General features: G+C 46.4%; 1 protein-coding gene across 5 annotated transcripts in view; it reads left to right on the forward strand.

The window, feature by feature from the left end:
- hipk2 (homeodomain interacting protein kinase 2) overlaps positions 1-24721 on the forward strand; it is a 70469-nt gene that overhangs the window by 39042 nt on the left and 6706 nt on the right. For 3 of the 5 annotated variants that reach the window (XM_034534434.1, XM_034534437.1, XM_034534436.1), the window contains exons 3-13: positions 7616-7739; positions 8389-8508; positions 9722-9808; positions 13023-13207; positions 13324-13486; positions 15491-15713; positions 16379-16500; positions 21850-21980; positions 22928-23110; positions 23265-23594; positions 24401-24645. In XM_034534434.1, coding sequence (XP_034390325.1) covers positions 7616-7739; positions 8389-8508; positions 9722-9808; positions 13023-13207; positions 13324-13486; positions 15491-15713; positions 16379-16500; positions 21850-21980; positions 22928-23110; positions 23265-23594; positions 24401-24645 — 1913 coding nt within the window. The remainder of the gene's footprint in view (positions 1-7615; positions 7740-8388; positions 8509-9721; positions 9809-13022; positions 13208-13323; positions 13487-15490; positions 15714-16378; positions 16501-21849; positions 21981-22927; positions 23111-23264; positions 23595-24400; positions 24646-24721) is intronic. The other 2 variants (XM_034534435.1, XM_034534438.1) reach the window with 2 other exon arrangements.

Consider the following 24721-nt stretch of genomic DNA (forward strand, 5'->3'; position numbering starts at 1 on the left):
ACAGAGAGACAGAGAGACAGATGAGATTGTGATTGGTTTGGTCAGCAGTTTACATAACTGTCATGCTGGGCTCTTGGACTGAGAGGCTGTGATAGAACATTACGATATATATCTAAATACAGGCTGTAGGCTGCTCCGGTGCTGGACGGAGGATTTAAGTCTAGCTCCCCTCGTACACTCTAATCTGCTGAAGTGATCAAGGCTTTGGTTTTAGCATCCCTCTGCCACGAGCAGACCCAATCTCATCCGCCTGACTGACGGAGGGCGTCTGTGGAGCGTCTCTCGCTGCCCACTATGCTGTTTCCCTGTCTGTGCCTCAGCTGAGGTGACAGGCTTGCCAGATGGTTGACTGAGTGACTGCATGTTAGAATGTGTTATTGTCCGTCTGCATTTCTGCCTTTAGTTTGGCTTCACCCACTCGTAGCCAGCTCTCTGCGTGACCCACATATTTCCCCTGGGCTTGTTGACAATGGAGAGTGGAGACTTACAGAGAATGAAGGTGGGATGCACCAGATTTTATATTTTCTAAGAAAACATGTCTCTTTTTTTTTTTTTTTTTTGCCAGGATGAGTTATCATTTACCCATTTTCAAGTAATTGTTTAGAGATTTTACTGAAGTCTTATTTTCATGGTGCACATGCCCGAGGGTTGGGTCAGTGTCTGGCCAGTGGCTGGTAGACTGGCCTAATACTGTCTGACTGTCAGTCTAATACCGTAATAGGGCACGAGAGACTTGAGGCTCCCTCTCTGCGTCCCCTACATCTTCTCTCCAGGCTGTCTGCTGAGCAGAGAGCATCATTGTGTGACAGATACCCATCATTTACCGATCGCAAATCCTTCCCGGCACTCTTCCCTTTGACAATCGAGGCAGAGGGGACTGAATATGTGTGTGTGTGTGTGTGTAGGTAGGCTGGCTGGGTGTTGATGGAGAGGGCATTCATCTTCCATTGTTGTGCCCACCCCACCCTCTCCGTCTTTCCCTGCCTCATCTCCTTTCTGGCGTTTCTCCCTCTCCTTCCACCTCCTTTCTGTTGAGAGGGGTTTGTCCCTTTGACCCCTGCACCAGGCGATGGGGGTTGGGGGTATCGAGGGTACTGCAGGGAGCGGTGGACAGCCCGCTGGCTGCAGGTGGAAATGAGATGTATTACTTATAGGATCAGCCGCCTGCTGGAAAATAATAATAACCACAGGAAAGAGGTAATTACCAACCAGGAGCAATGAACCGCTGCATAGACGTCTAAACGTACAACTGAGCTGCGCTCATTGTTTGGTTTTTGTAGTTGTTAGCGTTGCTAATGAATGCTTTTGCGAGCAGAGGGAGAGGAAGGAGTGAGGGCAGGTGTAAAAGGGTAACACACTGCTTCTCCGAGGGGGGAGAAAGTCTCCATAGAAGCAAATGTATTGTATTTATTTTTGTTCTGTGTTACCTAACAGTAAATCTGATACGTTATCTAACGCTGCTATGAACACAGCCCCATTTGAAACACAGCTTGTGTATAATGACATAGGGTGATGCCACGTGCAATGTGGCATTTCCCGCGTGCTAATATTGACTGTGCCACGCTTCGACAACAGGGCTCCATGTGCCAGTCGTGACCGGGGGGTGTGGCCCTCGGCCCACTGAGGTTAAATGTGAGACCGGGAGAGGGACCAGAGACATCCTCTGAGCAATACAATGCTATCTATCTATCTATCTATCTATCTATCTATCTATCTATCTATCTATCTATCTATCTATCTATCTATCTATCTATCTATCTATCTATCTATCTATCTATCTATCTATCTATCTCTCAGGTAGAAGGAGAACTCCCTGTTAGGCTTCTCAGCTGAACTGTACTTCAGCTTGTGTTGAATCAGCACAAGCATACACGCAGTTGTCACTCATATTTTATTAGCCTGCTATGGTGCATTTAACGTGCTAACGTGCATTACAGCTTCTGTTGAAGGTGAGGTTGCATGTGTTGAATATGTGTCTGCAAGTTTCCCTGTTGCTTTTTGCATTAACAGTCCCATTGGCCATGTTTTCTGGATATCGACCCCCTCCCTCTTGTATGAAACACCCTCTCTCCTTCTTTCCTTCCATGGGCCTTCGTGTGCCTTGTTGTAATGGATTGCTAGAGCAACACGGGTACTTTAACAAGTAAAACAGTGACAGCCTCGTCAGCGCTTTCGCCATGCCTTTTTTCTGAGAGCGAGAGAAAGAAAAAGAGAGAGGAAAGCCTGCTTTCAGGACCTTGAGCACCAGGAATGTATCCCCTGCTAAGAGAGCGAGACATTTCTCAAGGACTCTGGGAAAATAATGTACCTTGTCCAGATACAACCCTCCTCATTTCCAGCCCTAAACCACCTGGACCACACGGTCTCTAAATTGAAATGGCGTCTACAGCCCCTGCCTAGATAAATGTGCATTTGAATGAGTACTGCCATGCTTTGCTTATGTGCAGTGCGGCATTTTCTGATGTGATGGGAGCAGGTGGAGCGATTGGAGAGGTATAGGCGAGCTCCTGCGAGCCACAGGTGCACGGTAGGGGATAAAGCTCTGCACATTGATTTCACAGTCAGCGACCTCCATGCAATATATCTAGAAAAGTGTTTCTCTATGGTGCGTCTTCAAAGAGGTTGCAGAGGAACTTTTGAGGGCATGAATATGTAGATGATTTGCCCGCGGGAGGAAGGGAGTCATTCACAGCACCAGCCCGAGCCTTTTACATTAGGCAAGGAAGGGCAGACCGTGGCATGGAGCGAGGGAAAGAGGCAAAGCGAAGGGAGGAAAGGGACAGAGGAGAAGCAGATAGGGGGGAGAAAACTTAATGGCAGGCTCTTTTCTCGTGAAGTGCTTTTCCTTTTTAGCACTGGATGACTGTCTCTCTCCAACCAGCACTATGTCACAGCACTGCCCTCAACATACCCAGTATAAGATCTTATTTACCTCCAGTATACATGCTGCTCTTTACTTATAACTGCCTGCCTGCCTATTGAATAAAACATACTTGCATGATGAAGTCTTCGCAACAGAGAGGACAGAGATCAAACCCATTACCTCTGACTGGCTGACCCCTGTGTGTTTGTGTGTTTGTGTGTGTGTGTGTGTGTGTGTGTTTCTAAATGCTGCGGGGGTCCGGGATCCATCAGTCTCCCGTCTGGAGCCAAGCTAAGGGAAGGTCAGCCTGATGGATACATCCTGACATGCACACAGCCTGTGATGTCAGCAATGAGTGTGTGTCTGCTTGTGTGTTCATGTGTGTGTGTGTGGGCTGGCAGGCCGGCCAAGCGCAGGCACAGTTCACCAGAGTAGAGGGCGGACAGGCGAGCAGGGGAGGGGGCGCTATCCGGACCTTGGCGCCCTAGTTTGAGGGGTTTGAAGGTTTTTTTGCTGGCAGTGGGGTCGTAAGGAGGGGGTGAATGGTGAGGTGTAGGGGTTGGCTGCGATGGTAGAGGGGGGCGGGTGAAGGGGCTGAGGTGTAGGGGTGGGCTGGGGTGGCGGAAGAAAGGCTCCATTCATGAGTCGTGCCATCTCTGGCTCCCAAGGGGACTGGGACTCATCAATGACCAGGCCAGCTGGGAGGATGTCAGGCAGACTCTCCCTCTCTCTCTCTCTCTCTCTCTCTCTCTCTCTCTGCCTCCCTCACCCATCTCAACCTCCCTCTTTCTTTTGTCAAGGGCCAGTGCTGTCAGAACCACTAGCCCGAACACTGTGGCTTCTCATGCAGTTGTGTCCCCATTGAGATCCAGAGAAAGCCTCTGGCTAGCCGGTGGTTTGCACACCGTCTGTGCTCTATTTGACATCTATGGTCTGCAGCGAGAAGCTCACCACCACCCTCTGAGGGGCACTGTCTGTGGTAGCCATGCCAACTGGAGATGAGCTAGGTGGGGTGCAGCTTAAAGGGTGATACATTGGCAGTGTCAGCTGAATGGAGCTCGCTCAGATTGTGTATCCAAGCACCTTGATTATAGAAATGACCAGGAGGCAAGGATGTAGTTTCTAGCCATACTCGGGATGTGGCAGTATGGATGGCAATTTGATCCTCTGATTTCCCTCCAGCGTCACCATGAGGTTTACATTTGTTTGTCTCAACAATGGAAAGGAATTTGGTCACATTATGTATTGGTTATTTTTGTGTAAATACTTAATAACATGCTGAACTAAGATGGTGACCATTTTACCTGCTGAACATCAGCACGGTCGCCTCGCCTTAATGAGCACGTTAGCATGCTGATTAAGTCCCCCTATAGTACAGGAGCATGGCTACAGACTCTAATGGTGTTCTGTCTTTGACCCACAAAAATCACTGATAGACAAAACAGTAATTTCCTTTAAAACATTACTCTTCTGATTTCTTTTTTGGGGTTTTGAGCGAATAAGTCAAGTCTTGATACACCCCAGAATTCCTTTAAACAAATAGTCAAAAAATGTGTCAACCTAACATCTGGCTGCTCGTGTGCTGTTTTTAAAACTTTCAATAGAGATTAGCTATGACATCCCCTCTAGCGTCAAGAACTGAAATGGCCCTATCTGCATAAATTGTCATTCTCATGTGCTCTGCTACTTTAGGAAGGAAAGGGGGACAGGAAAGGAGCAAGGTTTGTGAGCTGCGCAGATGTGTGTGCTGTTTATCACTGCCAGCAAAAGGCCTGCATCAGCAGCAGCTGTGGGGCGCTTTGCATGCGATGGCAGCGGTGCATTGGTAGGGGCACATTTGCATTTGTGGTTTCATATCATGAGCAACAATGTTACTCCCTCTCTCTTCCTTCCTCCCTTCTTTTGCTCTCTTTGTCTCTCTCTTTCTCTGTCTCTCTCTGACTTTCGCTGAACGGTAGGAGCTTTCTGTGAGAGGCAGAGGAGCCATGAGAACAGCCTAAGTGGAGCACTGGAGCATAACCCAGGATGGTTCAGTCTGAAATGGATCCAAGCATAACATCAACACTAGCAAATCTCACCATCACACTCAAGGGCAAAGTCCATGTGGTCATGGCACACAGCTATTCATACACACATGAATAGAAACATTGCAGTAAAGCCGAATACCTAATTCTGGTCTAATGAAAGTACATTCTGTTGAAGTTGTCTGCTATGAAAGCCACCTTTCTTTGACATCCTGTGTGAATTACATACCACGGTGGGGACTAGTGTTTGAAGTGACTTAGTTCAGTGTCTTGGTAATACAAAAAAAGTGGAAAAGATGAAGGTCCTGGGGTCTGTGTGTGTCCGCAGGAGTCCCAGTGATCTGGAGGACCATCTGATGAAAGGGTTTCCTGTGGCTTTCATCTCCACAATGTGTTTTGATGGGGAGAATTTTCTAGCAGCTGAGTCAAAAAACAGCTTTATGTTGTGAGAACAGCCTCTTCTTGGAGCTCACAATGGCTCATACACATCTGGGTTTTCTCAAAGTCAAAGAGAACAAATAAGATGTGTTTTGTGTTTTTGTGTCGGAATGAGTCCTATTTAAATGACAAATGCAGCGCCGAACTGCTGTGCTGCCGCAGTACGTTGGTTTCATTATATCGTTAACATATTGCATAGGTAGAAAACACAACATGTGTGAAGATGATGGAGTGTTGCTTGTTTCTATTATCAACCCCTGCACAGACAGCGTGACGAGCAATGATTTGAAAGTACCAACAGTTATATTTGAATATATAAATAGAGCATCATCTTCACAAACGTCTCTGTGTATGTCAAGGAGAGGTTGTCATTACACTGTTGAAGTGATTTGGCTTCAGTTTCTGGAGCCTTTAAACTCCAAAGTAATTCTGGATAACGAGACGGTTAAGTGTGTGTTATTAGCATGTGCATGTGGGTTCCTCATGTTTGATTGAGTACAGCTCCCGCTGATGGTACGATGGACTCTCAACCATCCTGTAGTTTACTCATATGGTCTACCTTTCCCCGGTCCGGGTCTCCCGTCTCTTTCCCACCATCGGCAGGCCTCGCTCTTCCCCTCTGCTATCGCCTCAAAGCAGACTCCTTTATGCCTCTCTGGCAGCCCCTTGAAAGACGTCTCGGCTCATTGTCTGTGAAGGTTTCTTTGTATTGGTGTGTAATGGTGCCCCGAGATACTGTTGCTAGCGTGTTGTCTTGGTGGCTGTTCCCCTGCTGCCCTGCAGACCCCAATAACCACCTTCTGTGACAGGAGCTCTTCACTGCTCCCCCCCACATTTGGTTTATTTGTGCCTGGGCCTCTCTTGAACTGGTTCTGGGTTTTATTTTTCTTATCTGGCATCTCATTGTCTATACTTGTGGCTTCTTCTGTCTTTCTGTTTCCGACGAGCAATGAATAGAGGGCAGGGAGCTACAGTTCTAAATGAGCTTTTAAGTATGTGAGGTATGTTCATTAATTCTCCTCCAAATCCCCCCTGCAGCCCTCGGACCGCGTCCCTCCCGAACGATCATATAAAGTCCTATAGTGGACCCCATGCTGCTTTCCATATTCTCTGTTTTCCTGGTACCTGCAGTACCATTGGGACCGCTTCTCTCTCTGCGACCCTGCCAGAGTCCGCCTCGGCTCAGGCGGGGTGGGGGGTGGGGGTGCTCCAGCCTAGTTACCATAGTCACAGCAATCAGCATTGTGAACTAAGCCATGAATGTGAAACTTTCCAAGATCAGCCTTAAGATCCCGTGATCCCTGTGTCATGCTGTTAATATGTTATTAATACATAGAGAAGGATTCAGCAGTTAAGTCTAGATTGAAGTTATAGCGTGGCGAACTTTCACTAATAAGTCCAAAACATGTTTCCCCATGTGTTGATGACAGCCAGAAAACCTCTTGAAAGGGCTTTGGATTGTGTTCTTGGTTATTTTAAGCCCCATCAGAGACGTGTGCTCACAAGAAGTGTATTAGTCTTTCTGACAGGATATAAAACATGTTGAATGGAAGTTGGCAATTGTTTCGGACTGCAGTGCTACTCAAATAACTTAAGCGGTATATCTTTTCTTTTATCAAATCCTAGATGTTTATCTCCTCTTCCACTGAAATGGTCTCTTTGTTCATCACTGTTGGAGTGTATGACTCGTAAAAAGCCAGTGTCTAGGAATTAAGCGTTAGCATTATTAACTCAGATACAGCCCACTAAAAGCCAGGATGAAGCTCATTGCATGCGCCACATAATCTTTTTTTGATGGCAGAATTGCTTCCACATTGCTTTGTGTCTGTGGACCGTGTAACTCTGTAAACACACCCTTCTACTTTTACGCAGAGCGTGTTTATCAATCAGTTATCTGCCATGTGGCACCTTGAAAACCAAGTGATGTGAAAAGATGACAACCTACTGCACAAGGCTACATTGAGAGATCAATGTTAAGATAACACTACAGCCTTCAGAGATTGAAGATTAATGGATTGATTGATTGATTGATTGATTGATTGTCAGTCTTGGTGTGGAAAAGTGTGCTTGTGTGCAAAACCAAATGTAATCATCTGTGTGTATGTTGTCCAATTAGATCTTATTGGCCAACATTAGATTATTTCCCCTTCTGACCTGTGTGTACTGCGCTGGGCTCATTTGTCTGAGTCCATGCCAGTTACAGCACAGCTCTGTTTTGTGGGGTCTTATACATTTATGTCCGATTTCTAACTATGCTGTGTGTGTGTGTGTGTTTTTTCTCCATACACAGGGCACCAGAGATCATCCTGGGCCTGCCGTTCTGCGAGGCCATAGACATGTGGTCCCTGGGCTGTGTGATAGCCGAGCTCTTCCTGGGATGGCCCCTCTACCCCGGAGCCTCAGAGTACGATCAGGTAACATATAACGATCACTTGGACCGATCAAACTGTCTCCTGACCTCTGTGCAACTCATAATCCTGCGTTTCTGGGTGCTCACATAATCACGAATCTGACTTCATGTGCAGTTCTAATTACGTGTATGCACTCGCGTGTGTTCTCGCTCCACGAGTGTGCGCTTGTGAGCGTGTCTGTGAGGGTGGGGTGCTTCTCCAATCCCCCTGACAGCCCCTGGTGATTTTTGCGCAGCCTCCCTGTTTATCTGAACAGATGCCACAGAGCCACTTGTCCAATTAGCGCAGCCCCTGTGCTCCAGAGCAAGACATCGCCGCGTTCCCCCTTCTCTATCAGTCAGACGAGGCTCAGCGGGGGAAACCTTGAGCAAGTCGTGCTCCATCACTGAACAAGCCCACCTGATTTTTCACAAGCCCGAAAACTTTGCAAAGTGTCTCATTTACAAGTCTCAAATCAATCTTAGACTCTTGAGCTGAGGTCATGTTTGCAGCCAGATAATTCTGGAGAAGTTAATTTCTGCATAGATCTTCCATCTGCCAAAAAAGAACATCAATCCCAAAGTGTTAGCCTTTTTTTGTTTTACATTCACCGGGCTCCCCGATTCAATACAACGAAAAGCCTCACATGCATTTTTCATCTTCTGTCTTGCAGACCCGGTACATCTCACAGACACAGGGGTTGCCTGCAGAGTATCTGTTGAGTGCGGGCACGAAAACCACCAGGTTCTTCAACAGAGACCCCGACTCCACCTATCCTCTGTGGAGACTTAAGGTACGGCTGGAATGATAACCATGCATGCACACAAACACACACATGCCTTCCTGCAGCACCAAGAACATCCTTTTAAGAGCAGGTGCTATTTTTGCCCCGCAATATCTGTTATTAATATTCTACGACACTCTGGCGCGCTCTATGTGAGGCACTGACGACCCTGGCTATAAAGAAAGTCAGAGGGTAATGAGAGAAAAGTGGATCTCTGTGAAAGAATTTGGCAAAAGGAAGCCCAGCCTGATGATTCCAGTATAGAGGGCTACTGCTCCAACCCCTTCCACTGTCCCTCCATGTAGGCCACTCCGTGGGGAGTGGCCTACATTACCCTCATTAACTTAAGTTGAACTTTTGTCCTGCAGGGTAGTGATGTCTTTACAGTGTTTGATCCGGATTGCCTTTTTTTCTACGAGCCTAGTGCGTTTGCCTGGTTTGAATCCCAGTAACACACCATGATGATTGCCCTTTAAATTAAGTCATATAGCGACATAGAGCACATAGTAAATGCTCTCAAGTCAGCCACCTCTTCATGTTTTTCTCAGTCCTCTCTAAAAAAAACTGTATAGCATTTGGGCTTAGGGGGGCTTTTTAGAACACATTGTTGTTGAATAAGGGGGTCTTTGAGGTAATGAAGATAAGAGATGACAGCAGTGATGAAAGGAAGACACCGACCCGACACCTCTGCTGTAACTCGTCTCTTTACTTTGTGGAAAATCAAACGTGAAGGCATCCTGACGACTTTTTTCCACTCTGAAGAGTGATTGCTCAGCTTTAATTTGACCTTGCCATGTGTTTCCACATAACAGTAGCTGCATCGCTTTGCTGACTGTAATTAAAAATCTCATGTGTTCAGCCTTCTAAAGTCAACTCGGATTAGTTTTGTGAACATTTGTAAGAACCTCTGAAAAAGAGTGATCACCTGTGTCCAAGTGTGTCCGTATGCACAAGTGTGTCTGTGTGCATGTAACAGTTTACATTCTGCATGTCATCTCGGTGATAGAGTGTGTGCCTCCACATGCCGTCTCCCCCGTCTCCCCCATCTTGCCTGACTGTTAGATGAGTGTTTGTGTGCTACCCCAGGGTTGCTCGGAGGGCAAGCCGAGTCCTGCTGCACATCAACAACAAGAGGCTATAATGAGCCAAATGTAAATAGTGCATTTCCAGAGGGGAAGTGTGATGGGATTTGAGAGGAACATCTGCTTCTTGTCTCCTGCAGACTCAAGAGGACCACGAGGGTGAAACGGGGATCAAATCCAAGGAGGCTCGCAAGTACATCTTCAACTGCTTGGATGATATGGCGCAGGTATGCTGTTTCAGTAACACAAAGCACAACCCTTTCCCCACCAATCGTACAATATATATATTCTATTGCTTGACTCACATCCACCTGTCACGCATTTGAAGCTTCGAGTGTTGGGTCTACTCAGGTCCCGGGGTCAGTTTGATCCATCACATCCCGAGAATGATCCATCAAATATTTGAAATCCTTTTAAATATTGATGCTGCCAAGGCCTGATCTCCAGATGCCGTGTAGCCCTGCTTCTCTAAAGAAAGTTCACAAAGTGAAATGAAAGCAGCTGTTCACTGGAACACCTCCTCAACTCTGCCCCTGCTCTTCATTTTGCATAACCGCTATATAATAAGTTACAGGCATTTAAGCTGAGCATGTGGTAAGGGTGGTTAATGTATATATATATATATATATATATATATATATATATATACATATATATATATATACAGTTTGCTTTCTTATTTAAGCTGGAGTGAGTGTTTGTACATTGTACGTCAATAGTACACACACACACACACCTACACACACACCTACACACACACATACACACACACATTTCCCCACCTGTTTTTCAGACCAGCTCAGTGGGACCCGCACCATGTTGTGTCTTCATGACTCAGCTGGTTAACCCCTCTCTCCCTGCAGCCCTGCATGTCACCTGTGGGGATCTGCTTGTTAAGAAGCTCTTGTTTAAGCCCAGGAAGTGACTAGTATTATAATACGACTTCTATATGGGAAAGCCCAGGCTACTGAATGCAGCTACATCTAATGTCACTCTTCCTCTATGACTCAGAGTGAATTGGTCTCTCCACGGTGGGAAAGTTCACATGGAGCCATTACATTTTGATAGGACGTGCCTGACAGGGAGATGATATTAAGTGTTGTTTTGTTCACCCTTACTTGGCCAAATACTGGTTCTGCCGACAGATACGGCAGATGGAAAATTACAATGTTTTTCCCAGGGCCCCTCGAATCTGTGACAGTACTCTCATGTCATCATGCGCCTCGATCCTTCCTCTGATAATGACGAGCCAAGAGATAAGAGTTAAGCAGGTGAATTATTTCTTTTTGAAAAGGGGTGACTTGGTGCCCGACCAGGAGCGGCTTCTGGAGACTGTCCATGTGGATAAGTAGTGACTTAAGTGATGGAGACAATTATGGTTGTCCAGTAGCGCCCAGGGCCATTCTCAGGCCTGTCTGGAATAACATGCTGCCGGCTGGGACAAGATAGTATCGTTGCCCGGGCTTGTTGAGTTTACAGCACACACACACACACACACACACACACGCAGTTTAATGAAACCAACTTGCACTGGTATGGTATCCCCTGGGTCATCTCCGTCTCCTACGCTTCAAGCGCTGTGTCCCATCTTCCTCTCACTGCAGCAGCCTGATTCAGATCACTACAAAGGCGATGTAGCCGAGCTGCACGAGCTTAATGTGGGAGAAAACGGACTATTTTGCCCCATCTCACTATCCCGACCGTATAAACAAGTCAGCATTGTGGACATCTGTCTCCGCGTGTATAATGGATGATTTAGCTGAAGGCCCTGAAGGACAAAGAGGCTGGGAGCCAGGAAGAGATAATGAACCTCCTCTCAGTTGTGGGAAACGTGGGCAGGCTTTAGTCAAAAGTAGATCTAATTTGAGTAAATCAGAGATGAACTTAGAGCAAATGCAGGCTCCTGCTTCAGGCCTGATGTAGATGGAAGGAAGGCCTGCAAACCTTCAATACCTCTGTTGATAGGAGTGAAGCCATGGCCGCATGGCCTTTACCATTTTTTGTACTACATACACTTGCAAATACACTTTAACAATCTTCTGCTACTCTTCCCGCTGAGCTTATGGGTAAATGGTGCACACGTCGTAGCGCTGTGCATAAGACAGGCCGGCCTCCTGCATGCCGAGCTCCACACCTCCTGAGGCGCAGCCCGGTCTGTCTCGCTGCTCGACATCTGCCATCCCTTCCCTTCCTCAAGAGTGGCATGTAAGTGCTCCCCACGGCACAGACGTGGCTCCGCGAAGAGCCGTTGACATGCAAAACACGCAAGGCTGACCATATTAGTTGAAAGAAAATGAAGCATGGAAATGCCTTTTTCTACCCAGTATATTCCCATATCTTTAAATATGGCTGATCGGAAAATAATTATTCCTCTTCGGGCTTCCGCTTCTCCAGTCTGATTATTGTGGCACACCTCAGCCAACTCCCACCTGCTATCCATGTGCAACCAAGCTGTGTACATTTCCCAAAGTCATCTCTTGCACTCGCAGAGGACAACGTGATTATGTCTCAGCTCATTCTGCAGATTATTCCTTTATCACAGCCAGCGGAGGTGGCAAGCAGAGAGGAATGGTTGCAGAGCCTGAATAACCCGCATAGAGAAAGAGAATTGAATCAGATTTGCGGCGTTGACTGGCAGCACATCTGATAGCCTCTGGAGCAGGCCTACAGATAAGCGCTGCGTCTTTATTAAAAACAGCCCTGCTACCTCTGCATGGCAGTCACAATAAACAAGGCTGCCTGTCTGGTGCCTCTGTCCCTGTCTCTGTCCTTGCACTTCCTGACAATCAGCTTGTTCTCTTAAAACCCAGACTAGCTATATCACGACCACTTCCTTCATACCTCACCCCACTTGTAAAAGTAAACCCATTCCCTAGAATTAGTCCCCCTGCTTAACAACTTTATTAATCCCTGTTAGTTATGTAGGTTTTCATTCGAGCAAAAACCTGCTGGCTTCATCCACAAACCGCAGCTGCAATACAGATGAAGCAACACAAGGCAGCTTCCCAGAATTGCTTCAAAACATATTTAAGTTAAGTTGTCTAATGTCAGCTGTCTCAGAGGCTCTCGCAAAATGGTGTGCTTTGTGAAAGGACTAGCCAATGGCAACATTTATTGGGCTCATGTTTTTGTTTGTTTCCACATCTCAGGAATAGATAAAAATCTCAGCGAGGGCGCCAGCAGATATTTCAAGTGGTGCTAGAAATACCAGCGCAAATGTTTATAATGTCACTAAGGTGCAAGGTTATCACCGGGTCCAGTGACACTCACCCTGACACCCTAACTGATGAGGCCTTGTGAGTATTAATAGGCCCCTCTATGGGAATGGGTTGTGGGATTTTTTTTTTCTCTCTCTCTGTCGTCCGCAGAAACACGAGAGTCCTCGAATACTAAACCGGGTCTTATGCTAAGACGCATGTGTGTCTGTTTCCGTGCCTCCAGGTGAACATGTCATCGGATCTGGAGGGGAGCGAAATGCTGGCAGAGAAGGCTGACAGGAGGGAGTTCATCGACTTGCTAACCAAGATGCTGACCATCGACGCGGACAAGAGGATCACCCCAATCGAAACGCTCAACCACCCCTTTGTCACTATGTCACATCTCCTCGATTTCCCGCACAGCACACAGTACGTGCCGAAAACGGGCCCTGTGTACACAATCATCCTTCAAACAGTGGTGTAACTTCTGCCGCTGGCACAGGGCACAGCACTTATTCCTTCTCCCTCCCTCTCTGTCCGTGCAGTGTGAAGTCGTGCTTCCAAAACATGGAGATCTGTAAGCGCCGTGTCAACATGTACGACACAGTCAACCAGAGCAAGACGCCCTTCATCACCCACGTGGCCCCCAACACCTCCACCAACCTCACCATGACCTTCAACAACCAGCTGAACACTGTGCACAGCCAGGTAAAGCCTCGCTCATCAGTATTTGAGACAAGATAACTTTTTAATGCTGTCAGATGCAAGTATGCTAATTATTTTAGCGATGGTTTACGGCATTTCCATTGGAAAAAGAAATGGCATCAGGAATGCAGTGTGGAATATTCATCGAGTGAATGTATACGTATCACAATGGAAAATGAAAGCCGCGCTGCCTCAAGCAACCACACGAATGGGGCATCTTGCTTACATACCCAGTCGAATGCTGTCTTCACCAAATAATTGTATTTTAAACGCCCAACTGTCAGTAGTTTAACAGCTCAGCAGCCCATAAGCGGCTGTTTGTCTCTTTGTTCTATTTTCTCTGTCCGTTCTTCCTGTCTGTCTGTACGTTTCCATGCTTACTGGCCTGCCTCTCTGCTTTGGTGCATGTATATCTGTCTGCCTGCATTTCTGTCTGTGCCCCAGGTCCTGTGGGATTGTCACAAAGTGCTGATTACACACATGACAAGCCCCACTTCCTGCTTGCCTTGCATTCTGGGGCTTTCAGGCCTTAAGAATCCCTTTACCAGGCTTCCTCTCACTCCTGTCCTCCTCTGTCTTCTCCTCTTTCCTCCCGTTTCCCGGGGTTGAGCCTGCGGTGCCTTTGCCGCTTCAATCCCGTACGGTCTGTGAATCGAAACTGCTGACTTTTGGCTTACGCCGGAATCACCGAGCTTCGCGTTGCAAGGTTTTCCAGATTGCGCTTCGTTACGACTCCTGCTCTCTCTCCCACACCCCTCTCTTTAGTAAACAAAGTTCTTTATCACCAACTATATCGAGCCAGCTCACACTGTGGAGCATGCGACAAAAAACCCATCTTGCTGTGATTTAAATGGATTAACATTCCCTCAGCTTGTCTTTTCTGCTGCTGCCTCTCAGGGCACATAAACAGACTTAAGTTAGTGATTTATTCAGCTCGATTCATTTGCAAGGCTGGAATGCATCTTTAGCTTGTATGTTGCTGCTTCCGTGCTTGTTTATGATGAATGCCACAGTGCCATATTGATTATGTTCCCTCCCCTGGTGTTTATCGAACACCCTAAAGAGAGCAAATGAAAAATGAAAGCGCTGTCTCTCTTTTTCCCTCCGCCCCTATGTGCACTTAATGAAAGGGCTAAAATTAGACTGTGTCTCGTGGAGCAAATGCTACTTAAGAGATGAGCAAACGGTGTCTCTTAAAAGCATTTGTTTGTATCGAGGATGTTCCCAGGCAATCTGAGTATTCCACATGTCTTATTAATGGTCAAGACACGCTGGAGTTACCTAAGCTTACACAATTTTATAATGACTGCTGGCTGTGAAATATTACTCCTGTCAGGCATATTGATTTGGGGCCAGATAGTGAAGCTGTGACATGAAATGTCAAGTTTTTGCTGCAGCTCATTATCTTGGCTCATTATGATTCAGTTGCATTTGCATTTAAACAGTCTTGTAATATCTCCTTGTGCCTTTTAACACTCATCATTGAAGCGGCTGTTTATGCTGCTGTGTGGTTTGTTGTTGCTAAATTGTGTACAGAGACATATAATACATTTATGTTCAGGATATTGTCACCAGAAGTTTGGTTGCCAGTAAATGCTGTAAATGATACACGACTCTCAAAATCTCTAGTCTAAATGTGCTCGGGTGGCATTTTGCTCATTGATGGATAATTATTCTAAGAATTGTAGCATTGATTGCATCTCTCCTAACAGTCTTTCCCTCTCTCTAATTAATCAAATCAACAGTCTGCATATTTTAAGACACTTTCAAATCAGTCGTCTAATTTCCTTATTCTTCTCCTCTCATCTTATCTTGATCCGGTGGTTGTTTTGCATTTTTGTGTGTGCATTTTTATTTTTATTTTAGAATACTGTTATCTTCCTTGTTTTGTTTTTTTTATCGTGCCTGCTGTTCAACCCTGCCTCCCTGGAGCACTTCCACTTCCCTGTTGTTCCCATCACTTCCTTCACTCTCATGATTTTTATTTTGGTCCCATCATTCCTTTAGGCCACCAACCTGGTTCCCTCCAACAACAATGCCACCCTTTCCTTTGCAAGTCCTGATGTCTCCATACTAAACTACCAATCTGCACTCTACCAGCCCTCCGCTGCCTCCATGGCAGCCGTGGCCCAGAGGAGCATGCCCCTGCAGCCGGGGGCTCCTCAGCTCTGTGCTGCCCGGCCTGACCCCTTCCAGCAGGCGCTCATCGTCTGCCCCCCTGGCTTCCAAGGTAAGGAGCTTTGACCAGTCAGTATGCATTAGTGTGAGTAAATAGAGTGGGATTTGTGGACATCTGTGCAAAACATAAAATCCCAGTCATGAGCGCCTGCACTAGAACATGATATGAGGATAAAACACAACGAAACCTTTATCTTATACAATACATACAGCTCTGTATGTCCCTTTTGGTCATTTTGCTTTGCACTTTTGGTCTTGCACCCCACAGGTAGCGTCAATTGTACCAAACAAACTGTCCTTCTATGATAACTTGATGAGGCAATTAATCATTTGAAAGGAAATGTAATATGTTAGTGTAAGGCTCACTCACTGCCCTGTTTTTCTCCTCTGTGTTTGCGCTGGGAGGGCAGAAGAGCTCTAAGGCATTATTCTGTTTGTTTACTTATTCTTTTTATGGAATGGGTGATAAAAAATCCATTATTAGACGCCGTTTTTATACTATTGCCATGACTACTGTTTGTGTTTTCCTAAGTGCCGTTTCTATATTCGAACACAGCAGAGGGGTTTCGACATCTGTTGCACATAAATCAGTGTGCAAATAAAACACATTGTGTGATCTCTCGCTCTTAATTCTGCAGAAATGCATACAATTATTTGTGTTTTTTTTTTTATCAGTGACTGTTTTGTTGACATCCTCTGTACTTTTTTTGTGCACAGGGCTGCAGGCGTCCCCTTCCAAGCACACCAGTTACTCTGTGCGGATGGAGAATGCTGTTCCCATAGTGACACAGGCCCCTGGTGCCCAGCCTCTGCAGATTCAACCTGGCCTGCTTACACAGGTAGAGTACCACAGAGAAGGCCCTAATAGAGTTTTTTTGGCTCTGAAGACTAACGGGGCCTTTCAGAATTGGAACTGCTCGCATTCGAACAAAGCTCTCTGCATCCTTTTTTTCATAAGCCTACACTAAGAATAGTAGGGAGAGCGGGGTAATGTGAGACATTTTTTACATTTGCTCCCCTCTAGGCGAGCTAAAATAATATATCAGTAAAATGTACACATTTCCCATTAATTCATGATGTTTCCTAGCAATGTAAATGATTAGAATGTCTTCAGGACAAAGGACAGTGAAAATATGATTGTTTTAAAAAAAGTGGTCTTGTGTCTCACTTTTACCCCATCTTAGGGGTAAAGTGAGACAGACCAGAGAAATCAAGGGTGTAAAGTGAACCACTTACTTTTTCCACTTTAAAACTACCATAACAACACATGTTGTAACATTTAGAATACTGACAGCTGGATTGACAACCACACATTCCAAAACTAATATCGGACTAGTAACAGAATCATGGGGATTAGTCAAGTAAGCACATTTTTTTTAACACTTGAAAGTAACTCCGAACAAAATCATATACAACATAATATAATTCAAAATGTTTTTATCAGCATTCAAATGACAGATCGAACCAGTTAGATTAGAACACAGTCATGGGACCATAATCAGAACCAGCTAACAGCCTGGGACTCAGAACACAAGACTAGACCCACCTGGATTAGAACATCAGCCTCATACTCTATAACAAGGCCTACTCTACATTCCAGCCCTGAAGGTTACAGGGAAAGGTGAAGAGTTGCTCTCTCTGTGTGGTTCCTCCAGGCCTATTAGGTTGAGGCAGCTTCTTCACCACATCACCTTTAGGAACATGTGCCACATCATTTTCCTTTATAGCAAACGTGGGTCTCTCCCACTCTTTCTTGTTTCCCTGGATTCTTCTGAGGAATTGTGTAAGAACTTCGTCATCCTCAACTTTCTCAACCATGCCAATGTAACGGAGACTCCTGTGTTTGGTTGCAAAGTTAACTAGGACAAAGTCACCCACGGACAGATCTGTGTTTTCAGGATCACTTCTCTCATCCTCAGAGCTCTCTTTGTCAAACTCATCATCAAGTGGGACAGGGACATCACTCTCCTCAGAGTCGCTATCTATGATTTTCTTTTTGGGTGCTTTCCTTTTCGGTTTTTCCTTTTCTTTGCTATTTTGCTTTTTCCCTGCCAGTTTATTTTGACTCTCTTCATAAGCCTTTTCTATTGTCTGCTTCTCAGGAGTATCAGTTAGGATGGCTGTCTTCACACTCTTTCTTTTGGTTTGTGCTCTGGGCAGACATTTGGGAAGTGGTAGGATTTCACGAGGAGACACATATCCAGGTCGGCTGGGATCATGTGGCACATCTGAGTCAGCTGGCGAGGCACATCCATGTGGACCACGCGCAGTGGATGGATCTGCATCAGCGAGTGGCTCATCTGCAGCAGGTGGTTCATCTGCAGGTGGTTCATCTGCAGGGAGTGGACCATCTGGATCATCTGAAGTGGATGGACCAGTGGATGCAGGCTGCAGCTCAGGATTTGGCCGGTCTGACACCATGGATGGTGCAAACGCTTCCTCGGGGAAAATATCTTGGTTAATTGGGAAAATCCCAGTAGACTTGAATCCAGAAGTGATATTCCGTGGTGTCACTGCTGAAAAGAAGGCCTCATTCACAAGTCCTGCAATCTGGTAGATGGAGACTGTTTTGCCAGGGGTAGATCTCATCCACCCATCAAGAGCTCGGCTGTATAGGGTCTTGAACGGGCCATACACGGTCACGTCGAGAGGCTGCATGCGATGGGATGTGTGGGGTGGAAGGGTGAGCAGAACAATACCGTTGCTCTTTGCTTTTTCTACTGCCTTGAGTGAGATGTGAGCTTTAAGATTATCAAGGATTAGCAGCATGGGATGGTCAGAAGTGCACTTAGTGTGCTGTATCAAGTGATCAAGGAACTCAGGCCAGGTGTCTTCATTCATCCATCCCATTCTGGTGGAGGCGAGGGGTGTTTGGCCCCAGGTTGTCTTCCTGGTGTAGTTTCTTGGCATGATGGCTTTTCTACAATGTTTACGACATTAAAAATAAAACGTAATGTAATGTAATATTACTCTAAAATAGGTTTAAGACTAAACTTAACTTGTGCTTCATGGCATTTGTCTCACTTTACCCCACAGCCACTATTTTAGAAAAAAACACATCTCTTAGCAATACATGGTTTTATGTTGGAAGTTCATCAACATGTATGATATAAGTGTTTCTACCTGAATCAATTTGCTTTGACACAACAGTTGATTTAGTTCACAGCAAGAACATTTACTTTTACATGCAAAAAACACATTTTTGTGAAAAAACATACTTACCACAGCACCAGCACCAACTTCTCCTTCATGGCAAGGGTGGAATGGGAGGGGCTTGAAAACATAATGGTCACATGACCAGAAATGTGTTCCGTTGCCTAGATACATTACCCCGCTCTCCCTATCTATCGATGGAGGCTGGAAATCACTCAGTGTTCCTGACCCTGCCCCTGCTGGCAGCTGTTTTCTTCCTGAGCGCATTCAGGCCAAGCTCTCCTGTGCATTGCTCCCTGCCTCTGTCTCTTTCTCTCTCTCTCTTGGTCCTCTTACCCTCTCCCCCTCACTCGCTCTTAAAGCTGCCCCGCTCTCCTGGAGGCTGAGGCTGCCATGGTCTGGTGCAAACAAAAGCAGGAGCCGTTCACACAGAGAAGGCCTTCACTGGAGCTTGCACACTAGGGCCGTAGCTTTAGCGGCTAATATACAGTTGTTGGAAGTAACAGGGAGTGACTGTGAATCACTCTCTCTGCACGCACACACACACACCTACATGCAAACACACACACAGAGGCAGACGCGCCCCCCCCCTCCCTACACACACACACACACACACACACACCCTGTAGACCACTTCCATCACCACACCACCTCTTTCCCTATGGAAATTTCCACGAAGGCTTTAAATATCCCTGTGAATCGAGGGAGTTTGAAGCGCTCCCTTATCTCCAGTTAATCATGCAGTAGGCAGGCAGACAGGCAGCGAAGCTCTGTGCATGTGTGTGTGTGTGTGTGTGTGTGTGTGTGTATGTGTGTGTGTGTGTGTGTGTGTGTGTGTGTGTGTGTGTATGTGTGTATGTGTGTGTGCGCCTGTGTTTCTATGGTGGGTTAATCTGTCAGATACCAAATAGTGATTAGCTCCAGGGCTGCTTCCAAGTCAGGCGCTCCAAATTACAGGCCTCGGAGGATCCCGGGAGGTCAGGGGAAGCTTGGCTGAGGCTCTGCATGACCAGAGAATTCAGAGCATCACCAGATCCATGAATATGATAGTTGCGTCAGAGGCAAGACGAATTAAAGCATCTCTGTGTCTTTAAGGAACATGTAAATGACATGACCTGTTATATCATGTGTGGATCACACATTGGTGCCCTGCTCTGCAGGTATTCACCCCTGTCTGCCCATATGTTAAACAAAGACATGCAATAGTAAGCAGATGGATTATATAGGCCAGCGAGCATGCACGTCACAACTGGGTTTGTGGTATATTTATTCTTTAACGGTGGGAGGTCCCACGGCCTCGGCTGTGTTGTCGGTCGAATTCTCCCCACCTGCGCCTTCACCCACCACTGCTCACTGCTACCCATGCCCGTACCCTTTGCCCACCTTGGACCCGTGCGAGTTTAACCCTGAGCACCCTGGGCGAGCAGAGAAGCGGGAGAGGGAAGAAGGCTCTAAGCAGGGAGACCAACAGGACTTTTATCTGAAGCAGGAATGCAGAAAATGTGGAAACAATTGGGGAGTGAGCGCTGGGGCTTTCAAGGCCCCCGAGGTGACAAAGGGTTTTCACCCGGGGAGTGTAGGTTCGAGGTGGGAGGCGGTGGGTCGCTGATAGTGATGGTGTACTCTGAGAAGAAAGAAATGGCCTCTTAACTGGGTTACCATTTCAGGGCAGACAGGCTGGTTACACAACGCAGACGCCGAGTGAGAGTGATAGAGTGAGCGGGAGGAGCAGGAGATGGATGGATGTATTACAGTCTCTTAATGGCATGTTGATAAAAGGCCTTGGATGTGGTCTTAGATGTAAAGACCATCTCCAGCTCCAGAATGTTCCATTAGAGATGTCAGTCATCAGTGCACAGACAAGGCAGCACCGCTGGCCTGCAGATGCCCCCTGCAGCACTTCAACCACAGGCGTGTTGGTTTGGACTTTGCAGCCTGCCTCAGACAAAAACAATTCCACTTCCACAAGCCTGCAGCCAGAATACAGAACAGAACAGCTACTTTGTGTCAGAATATAATGGAAACAGACAGCGCAAAGCAAATATGTGAATACAAAGATAAAGGTTGAGATCAAGTGAAAAGATGAAGGTAAAAATAAAGTTACCGTAGCAAATGCACAGATTATCTGCTTTGCATTTTGTATGGTGCCTCAATGTCTCACTCTCTCTTTCTTTCTCTCTCTCTCCCTCTCCCTCTCCCTCTCCCTCTCTCTCTCTCTCTTTCTCTCTCTCTGTGTCTTTGGGTCTTTTTCTTCCTCTATTTAAACGTGTGTGCCACAGCACATACTGATGCTGTTGTAAATTGATGTGCAAAAGGTATTAAAGGAACAATTTATTAGCCCTGACATTAAAGTGCTAATCAATAGAACTGCATTAAACTATTAGGGTTACACACACAGTAACACACAAACACGTTCATTCATGCATGCATGCACACTCATCTTGGCCCATCTTGGGGCACATAATGCCAGATACTCCTCCTTGTTCTGCATCAGAAATACAAAGTGGCCTTTCACAGCTGCTTGAATAGGCCTACGAATGTAATTAGAACAGAGGTTGATTTGACTCAAGTCAAATACATAATCACATAACACACACACACACTCATACGAAAGCCGACAAAGAAAGGAGCTGCTGTACATCTTTATTAATTCCTGGTCTTATCTCCTCTGAGGATGGATGTCTCCTTGAAGCTGGTGGAGTTCATTTTACATGCCCGGTTGCTGGTTTAGACCAGCTGTTATGCACTTTGGAAAAGATACTGTAATTTATTACAGCACCCTCAGAACTAATGAATGAGTTCAATGAGTTCCCCTTGTCCCTTCATTTATTATGCCTAAATGAAAAGACTCAATCATGGGTGACTTTGCAGTCCCTGACAGACTTTTAGAAAACAAATTAATAAAATGCATTGCTCGGTTGTTTTGTTACATGGCAGCTGACTGTTTCTCTGTATCTCCTCTCTGTGTCCTTTCAACCCTTCTCGTCTTCTCCCCCCTCTGTGTTTATCCCCCACTCTGTGTTCTCTTCCCTCAGCAGGCCTGGCCCAGCGGCACCCAGCAGATCCTGCTGCCTCCAGCCTGGCAGCAACTCACCCACACCTCAGTCCAGCATGCCACCGTCATCCCCGACTCCATGAGCAGCACACAGCCTCTCGCCAACTGGAGGTGAACAACACTGCTTCCTTTTCGTGTAACTGCTCCCAGCCCGTCTTAGCCGTTGATGTCTGAATATTGTGGCCTGCAGTTTTTTTTTCTTCTCCCAAGGATTTAGCTGGATAAATAAATCTAGCAGGTTGACGTGTGTCACTTTAAAGCTTCGAGAACAAAGCACTTTTGTAAAATCAAGTTTATACACATAACATTTGGGGCAAGATTGCAGGTCAGGGCAAACAAATTGATTTCAAAGGTGAGCAGTGGTTTTATGGCTTTTATAGGTCAAAATGTGCTATAGGAAGATGGTATAGCATACGACTGATTGACCGAGGAGCCTGTATCTCCCTGACAGCTTGTCCTTTATTGTCCATGAATCACAGTCCCCACGTGAATGCTGGCGCTTTTATAAGAGCAGATTTACTTCAGGGAGATGGGATATATGTACAAGTAGAGACATCAGCTCTAGTATAGCCTGTCACTCGATAAATGGATGGATAGATGGCAGAAGACGATCTGCAGGGAGATAAGGAGGATGCAGGTATATCTTGTGTATGCGTAGGACTGCTGGGGCCATGTATGTACACATTCATTGGGAACTGTCCATCTGTGACCAGATGCTCACCTCCCCGTCCCTCCCCTACTTCCCTGTCCAGTGGCAGCTCTGTTGTCCACAGAGAGACGATTGGGAAAGTGTCGCACTTCCTCTGCAGAGCTATCGCTCCACAGCTGCCGGTGTCAGCTCCTCTGCCCTCCCTCTTCACTCTCTCCCTCACTTGTTCCCTCTCCTGCTTTCGTTCTCTTTTGAAAAGTTAGCTGCTGCCACCCGCTGGCTTCTGTGAGAAATACTTCCCCCTGTCTTTCTTTTTCCTCACCAGTGTTGAGTTTGATGATCCTGATGTACCGATGTATCTTTCAGCGTGTCTTATTGTTGTGGTCTCATGAAACGTGTTGTGTTACAGGAATTCACATCCACATGGCAGCCATTACAACCCCATCATGCAGCAGCCGGCCTTGTTGGCTGGCCACGTCACGCTCCCATCCAACCAGACGCTCAATGTGGGTGTGGCACACGTTATGAGGCAGCCCTCGACCAATAACAACTCCACTTCCAAAAAGAACAAACAGCACCAGATGTCTGCCAGGTACTCTCACACATTCTAGACGTATTGTAAATATCCCTAATGGCGGCTGAAGACAATCACACAAAGATCATGATGTCTCACAGCTCTGAATCTACGGTGTCCGTGTATTTTTCCCCAATGTGACACTTCATTCTCTGCTCTGTCTTTCGATTAGGAACATGTCAGCCTACGAGGTGTCGTCCTCTCAGGCGGTGCTATCCCCGCAGCGCTCCAAGCGAGTGAAAGAGAACACACCTCCGCGCTGCGCCGTGCTACAGAACGGCTCGGCCTCCAACTGCCTGCCCCCGCAGGGCTGTGGGGGTGGCGGGTGGGGGGCTAGCGAAGCAGAGCAGGCTTCCAGCACCACCCGCGACCACCAGCACCAGCACCAGCACCACGTCCCCAGACAGACCATCATCATCCCCGACACGCCCAGCCCTGCAGTCAGCATCATCACAATCAGCAGTGACACGGATGAGGAAGAGGACCACAAACGAAACAAGAGGTCAGTTCTGGGTTTTAAGGGATTAATGTGGTTCTGCTTCGCTCGGCCGATGCAAGCTCAGAAGTGTGTTTGTCATCGCTTATCCTGATACAGGGAATCGCCACACGGGTAAAACGTTTGCAGGCTTTTCGTTGATAGATGAACTTTCACAGAGTCCCAGGACTGAGAAAAAAAGAGACCTCTTTTGAATATGTCATGCGTCTGCTTAGCAGGGTGGGGACATGTTTTCACCATATCAGTTGAACTAAGAAGCCAACTTTCTGCCATCTTAGGTATGTTTCTGTGACCACATATTTGGGTTTTAAACATTTGAATGATATAAAGCTTTTAAAATGACTTATCGCCGTGTTTCTAGTATCAGTTGACCATAAAAGCAATTTGATATAATTCTAATGGAGCCATGCAAGGCTGCTGGTAATTACTGTGGCAGTGGTACTTGGTGACCATGGATCAAATCAATTGTATAACCATGCAGTCATCTGACAACAGAAAAGAAAAGATGTGCCAAAGACAAGTCCTTCATGATATGCTGTACTCAAACACAAACTAAGCAATCCCATAGTATGAAGGAAAAGAAAGCAATTGTAACAATAGATTTATGAACTGTGAAAGTATTTTTTTCACGCACATTATAAGGTTCAGTTCTTGGCAGCAGCATACAGTATACAATTAAAGAGAGCACGAATAATCTGATAATTAAAATAATACAGTAAAATGCAAATAAAATACAGTGAAGACATGTTACCACTAAACCAGCACATATTGATATGACAGAACGTAACTTTCCTCCCCTCTGTTTCCTCCAGTTCATCTTCAAAGCAGCGGAAGAATGTCATCAGTTGCGTGACGGTCCACGATTCACCCAACTCCGACTGTTCCAGCAACAACAGCCCTTACACTATGGAGTCCAGACCCCCCAACAACAACAGCTACGACACAAAGACCACCATCCTGGACAACTACAACAATGGGAACCCCCGCACCATCATCATTCCACCTTTCAAAACCCAGAGCAGTGAGGTCCCAAATGAGTGCGAGCGCCTGATGCCAGGTAAGGGAGTGTGAGAGAGTCCTCCCTCACCTACAACACAGCCTCGAGCATTAGCTACTAACGGTTACGTTGTGTA

The sequence above is a fragment of the Cyclopterus lumpus genome, chromosome 6 (genome assembly GCF_009769545.1).
Source record: "Cyclopterus lumpus isolate fCycLum1 chromosome 6, fCycLum1.pri, whole genome shotgun sequence".
Classification (NCBI taxonomy): Eukaryota; Metazoa; Chordata; class Actinopteri; order Perciformes; family Cyclopteridae; genus Cyclopterus; species Cyclopterus lumpus.